This window comes from Trypanosoma theileri (assembly GCF_002087225.1).
Source record: "Trypanosoma theileri isolate Edinburgh chromosome Unknown TM35_Tth_45_V1, whole genome shotgun sequence".
In the NCBI taxonomy this organism is placed as follows: Eukaryota; Euglenozoa; class Kinetoplastea; order Trypanosomatida; family Trypanosomatidae; genus Trypanosoma; species Trypanosoma theileri.
The window spans coordinates 203,046-209,154 of NW_021639887.1; the positions used below are offsets into that span (position 1 = coordinate 203,046).

The 6,109-nt window shown below is 42.1% G+C and overlaps 4 protein-coding genes across 4 annotated transcripts; all 4 read left to right on the plus strand.

Moving 5' to 3' along the window:
- Window positions 1-431: 431 nt before the first annotated feature.
- Window positions 432-1,217, plus strand: TM35_000451760 (uncharacterized protein; the record flags this gene model as incomplete). Its single annotated transcript, XM_029030273.1, has 1 exon — window positions 432-1,217. One exon carries the CDS (start codon window positions 432-434, stop codon window positions 1,215-1,217), a length of 786 nt encoding a protein of 261 aa, XP_028878504.1.
- Window positions 1,218-1,806: 589 nt separating this feature from the next.
- On the plus strand, window positions 1,807-2,715 carry TM35_000451770 (uncharacterized protein; the record flags this gene model as incomplete). Its single annotated transcript, XM_029030274.1, has 1 exon — window positions 1,807-2,715. The coding sequence occupies one exon, from the start codon at window positions 1,807-1,809 to the stop codon at window positions 2,713-2,715; it is 909 nt and encodes a 302-aa protein (XP_028878505.1).
- A 552-nt stretch (window positions 2,716-3,267) lies between these two features.
- TM35_000451780 (uncharacterized protein) lies at window positions 3,268-4,299 on the plus strand (the record flags this gene model as incomplete). Its single annotated transcript, XM_029030275.1, has 1 exon — window positions 3,268-4,299. The coding sequence occupies one exon, from the start codon at window positions 3,268-3,270 to the stop codon at window positions 4,297-4,299; it is 1,032 nt and encodes a 343-aa protein (XP_028878506.1).
- An 843-nt stretch (window positions 4,300-5,142) lies between these two features.
- On the plus strand, window positions 5,143-6,042 carry TM35_000451790 (uncharacterized protein; the record flags this gene model as incomplete). The annotated part of the gene is made up of 1 exon (XM_029030276.1): window positions 5,143-6,042. The coding sequence occupies one exon, from the start codon at window positions 5,143-5,145 to the stop codon at window positions 6,040-6,042; it is 900 nt and encodes a 299-aa protein (XP_028878507.1).
- Window positions 6,043-6,109: the final 67 nt, after the last annotated feature.

Consider the following 6,109-nt stretch of genomic DNA (forward strand, 5'->3'; position numbering starts at 1 on the left):
CTTTTGTAGTGGGAGGAAAAAGGAAATAATAATAACAGATACATATTTGTATTTATAATTGCGTATACATACACACATAGAGACTTACACCCATAGTTGGTGTATTTCTTGTGTTCACTCGTGTATGTTGTGCTAATGGTTAATATCTGTTTATTTGCTTGATGATTTTGCTTGGTTGTTCAGCCTTTTTTGAAATATTTGTGGGTGTGGCCACTTCTTGTTTTTACTCTTACTGAGGTTATTGGGCTGTATTGCATTGTTTAACTTGTAGGTTTTACTTTCACGATGTGAGTGTCCATAGTGGTAATTGATTTATGTGTCCTAACGTGATTGATACTTTAGTTATTTTCTTTTTTTTTTTTACTTTTTTTTTGATTATCTTTCTTTCTAGATCAGTGTTTTTACCCAATCCAAACTATTGTCTCTCTCTCATGATGAAGATGCGCCGTGTGATGTGTGTGTTGGCCGTTGTGCTGTGCTGCGCCTGCGGGTATACCATGGCGGCTGCTGCTACTGCTGTTAATGCTTTGCAGCAAAATGTGGTAAGGGAAAGGGGAAATCCTGATGAATGGAGTGATTTGTTTATAACGGCAACCGTTAATCATACGTGTACGACGAATCCTGAAGATACAGTTAATGGATTAAGTTGTAAGGAAAGGGGTTATCCTAAGAAGGCTGAACCTTTACCAACACCACAGGGGAACGGTGAACCAGGAGCCAATCTCAGTCCGGCATCACCTACAAAAGGACATGAAGGAGATTTATCTGTGGAACGAGAAGGACTCCGAAGTACAGGAACGGAAAGTATTTCATCAGAAGATTCTGTCGGTTCTACTGAAGCTAAAGGACAGGATCCTGGAACAGCACCCGATGCAGCTACACACGGTACTGAAGATGCACCGAGCATCACATCTGATAACACCACTGCAGGGGATTCTAATTCTACCGAGCAATCTTCTGCAGCTGCTGGTACGGCTGGCACAGAAAGTTCACAGGAGAATGTCAATGCTGATTCAACGGCCACTACCACTAATACTACCAGAGAAGCACCAACCAGCACACTATCTCCTGTTCCTGTACCCAACCCACAGATCAGCACCATCACTTCCACCGTACAGAACAAGGCTAATGTTGACAGCAGTGTCAGTCCTGTGTGGATGCGCACTGCAGCACCGCTACTGATTGTGGCTGTGTTGTTCTCCGCTACCGTGTACTGAACGGTGGGACTCACTTGAGGACAAATAATAGTAATAATGGTTAAACTAACATAATCATAATTGCGTACATACCCCATGGGTGAATAAACTAATAATGTGTTTACTTGCTTTCTCTTTTAATTCGAGTTTCTACTTTTACTTTTGTGTGTGTGTGTTCTTTTTCTAATAATTTCATTACTTGCTTTTCCCGTTGTGTGTATGCAGAAAATTGGGCTGTTCTGCCCACTGACGGTATACATCTCTTGCTAGTACACACAGATGTGTGTGTGTGGAGTAATTTAATATATAAACTAGAGCCATGGAGTATTGTGTGTGTGTTTGGCTCTCTCTTATTTGGGTATTCTCGGGTCTTTTCTTTCTCATTTTTTCTGTTAAGGGTACATATTATCACGCAAGTGGCATATTTCGTTTTCTCGCTTTATGCTGCAGTTGTTGCTTCTCTCTCTCTCTATTCCACTGTGAGTATTTGTTGTAGTTGTTTGTGTATGTATGTTTGTTTCTGTTCTTCTCTCCCTTCTTTATTGATGCATTCCATTGAAGTACGACAGGTGCAACGATATCCACAATACCTGCAACCATTGGAATAATAATGATGATCCGCTACGTGCTGTGTATCCTCGCTCTCCTGCTCACATGTGCGTGTGTGCACGTTCTCGCTGAAGAAGTGCCTGCCGCCGATCTTTCCCATCAAGTCCCTGATACGGAGAGTGAGACAAAGATTCTTCTTACTTGTACTGACGGTGAAAGACGATCTGAAGACAATACTAAATGTGTGCCAGATGAAACGAGACCTGTTGTGAATCCTGGTCTTGATGGTGGTCGTTTTACCTGTCCTGCTGGTCAAACTGTTTCTACTGAAAATGGTAAGACTTGTGTTACCACTTTACAAAGGGAACCAGCTCATGTTGGTACTTCGAAGTGCCCTGCTAATCCCAAAGGTACTGAGCGAGAGAAACAAACCTGCGCAGCACAAGTCTTGGCGGAGTCAACTAGAGAAGGTGTTGAAGGGCCAGAAAGAGATGCAAAAGGTCAACCTGGTCTCCCTCCTGCTAGTGATGATCCTCCTCCTACATCTGTACCTTCTTCATCTGTTGAAGCTAGTAATGTTGTGAGTGGAGATGCGGGTCAAGCTGAAAGCAGCGACAAGGCAGCAGGTGGAACTCCACCAAAAGAGGAGAGTGCAGGAGAACAGCCTACCACTACTTCGCCGTCTAACAGTACAGATACAGGGAGTGCTACTGGTACTGATACTCCAACAGCCGAGAGCGGAAGTAACCCTGAAGAAAGTGAATCACCAAGTAACCAAGGTGTTGCAGATAATACAGAAACCACCACCACCACCACTACCACAACAACAACAACCACAACAACACTTCCTCCTGAACTCACAAACAACAAGAAGGGTGATGCAGACAGCAGCAGCAGTATCAGCAGTTCTGTGTGGGTGCGTGTACCACTACTGATTGTGGTTACACTGGCCTGTATTCTTGTGTGCTGAACGGGTGGTCCTCATCTGAGGACGAATAATAATAATGGTTTAACTAACATAATCATAATTGCGTACTTCCCTCATGGGTGAATGAATAAATTAATAATCTGTTTACCAGCTTTCTCTTTTAATTCGAATTTCTTTTCTTCTACTTTTGTGTGTGTATTTCCTTTTTCTAATAATTCCATTACTTGCTTTTCCCGTTGTGTGTATGCAGAAAACTGGGCTGTTGTGCTCACTGACGGTATACATCTCTTGCTAGTACACACAGATGTGTGTGTGTGGAGTAATTTAATATATAAACTAGAGCCATTGGGTATTGTGTGGTGTTTCCTTTGTTTTTCTACTAATGGGTACATATTATTATACAGGCGGGTTATTTCTTTTCTTTTGCTTTACTGTGCAGTTGCTGCTTCCCTCTCTATCCCACTGTGAGTCTTTGTTGTACTCTTGTATGTTTATTTGTTTCTGTTCTTCTCTCCCTTCTTTATTGATGCATTCCATTAAAGTAAGACAGGTGCAACGATATCCACAATACCTGCAACCATTGGAATAATAATAATGATGCGCTACGTGCTGTGTATCCTCGCTCTCCTGCTCTCATGTGCGTGTGTGCACGTCCTCGCTGAAGAAGTGCCTGCCGCCGATCTTTCCGACCAAGTCCCTGATACGGAGAGTGAGACAAAGATTCTTCTTACTTGTGCTACTGGTGCTTCTGAGCATGGTTGTTCTGGTGGTGGTCATCCTCCTGGTCCTACTTCTACCTCAATGCCTGCTAATGTTAATCCTTCGCTTCAGAAGGAGAGAAAAGAGGGTGGTGAGGATGGTATTCCTGTTTCTCAAGCAGTGGTTGATGCTGTGGGTTTGAGTGTTCAAGAAACTTCACATCTTGCTGGTCAAGTAGGAAAAGAACACCAACCACTTCCTGATGCTTCAACTACAAGACCCAATTCTGCTGACAGTCTAACAGTGCAGGGTCCCAATCACGATAGAAGGCAGACTCAAAACCTAACACATCAGGGTGGAGCGAACGATTTATCACCAATAAAAGAAGTACAACCTTCTCTACACAATGGAAACGCAGAAGAGAAATCACAAGAGAATCCAGAGGAAGAGCACAACCTGCAATCTACCGGTAGTCGCAATGGAATCCCTGAAGGTCCTCAGATATCTCGTACTCAGGTGCAGGAACCATCGTCTGCAGGAACACAAGATGCCAACGAAAATAAGAATAATGCAGAAAACCAGAATGTATCAAGTGGAAGTACAACTACGAATGATGCTGCACCAACACAATCTTCTTCATCAACATCTACTGAAGCCAATGTTACACCTTCACCTCAGGAAACTCAGGGGAATAATGAATCTGATAATAAAAACGCTGAGAGCGGCACTACACCTGAAGGGAATGGGTCAACAAATAACCCAGCTAATGCAGAAACAACCTCCACCACCACAACAACAACACTTCCTCCTGAACTCACAAACAACAAGAAGGGTGATGCAGACAGCAGCAGCAGTATTTGCAGTTCTGTGTGGGTGCGTGTGCCACTACTGATTGTGGTTACACTGGGCTGTATTCTTGTGTGCTGATTGTAATGGTGGTGGTGATGGTGTGACTCAGGTCATCCTTTAATTTTTTTTTCTTTTTCTATTTTGCATGCATCCCCTACAGTCTAACTAATCTTTCACCTGTTGGGATTCTCTTCTTTTTTTGTTTCTTAATGTTAATGTGTTTTGTGTGTGTTTTTGCTCTCTATGTTTATCCTATAATAATTATTATTGCTACTTTATTGTGTGTGTGTGTGTGCACCTGGGCTTGCACTGTAATGATAATGATGATGAACTGTTTTTTGCAGTGGGAAAAAGAAAAAGAAATGATAATAACATATGAATTTATATTTATAATTGCGTATATATACATATATGGACGTACACCCATAGTTTGTGTGTATCTCTATGTTTACTGGGTAAATTGGGCTAATTGAAACTTTCTGTTTCTTTCTTTTTTTTTTTGTATATTGTTTGTTGGGCGTTGTGTGTTTTGACCTGAACTGTTTTTGTATTTTGCTTTTTAAGGAGGGAAATAATAATAACAGATTCACAAATAAATTTATAATTGTGTTTTTACTCTATCCTGACAATAGATTAGTGTTGTTTTTTTATGTTTGCTTGCTCCTCTGGGCGTGTTATTAATTTGTTTGTTTTTTGTTTTCGTTTTAACTTTTTTTTGTTCTTCCGCTTTATTGGGCTCTTTTGTGTTTCTGTTCGTTATCTTGTCTAGTGTTTTTTTAGTTGTTATTGTTTTTCCCTTGTTTCCGTTGTTTCTTCTGTTTGTGTGTGTTTCTTCTTTATTCTCTATTTTCTTCTTTTTATCTCCTTGTTTTCATTTTTCTGAATTCTAGTTGCATTGAACGCTACAAGTAACTGTTTTCCATGTTGCTGATGGGCCGACTGTTGTATTTTATGGCTTTGCTTCTGAGTGTTGCCTGCGTATCTGTGGCGGCTGGACCCACCACAACAGAAGATCAACCTAGTGGTCTTGAAGATAATACTGTTGACTGCACTCCTGAATTACGTGATTCTACTAATTCTCGTTGCCCTACACAACCAACAAAAGCTGCTGCTGCTCCTTCTCTTCCTGCTGGTCCTGCTGGTCCCCCAGGTCAACCAGGTGTTGAGGCTCACGGTTCTTCTGTATCCATTTCTTCTGGTAGTAGTATTCAGGGTGTAGAACTGCAAAGAGAACAGCAGATCCAAGAGGGATTAAATGGCCATAAATCTGAGGGAAGTGTCAGCAGCGGCACAAAAATGAATCTCGACACACCAAATCAGGGAGGCGGTCCATCACAAAAAGGCAGTGAGGAAAAGGGAGGACAACTAAGTAATACTGCCAAAGAGGAAGTGGGTCCTTCAGATGACGATAACGGAGACGCCGAGAAAAATGATTCTCAAAGTAATGCAAGCAGTACTGCACATTCAACAGGGAAACCAAGTGACGTTTCCCAATCAGAAGAACCTTCAGCTCCCCCACCCCAGAATACAGGTAATACTCCTTCTGGCAGTTCAACTGTGGATAATCCAGTGGGTTCAGATGCTGCAAACAATGTAAATAACGTTGCCCCTGCAGGTGATGAAGCAGCAAGTAACCAAAATGAAGAAGGAGCAGGAGATACAGAATCAAACACCACCGCCACCACCACAACAACACTTCCTCCTGAACTCACAAACAACAAGAAGGGTGATGCAGACAGCAGCAGCAGTATCAGCAGTTCTGTGTGGGTGCGTGTGCCACTACTGATTGTGGTTACACTGGCCTGTATTCTTGTGTGCTGATTGTGATGGTGGTGGTGGTGTGGTGTGACTCAGGTCATCCTTTGTTTTCTTTTTTTCTTTTTTGCAT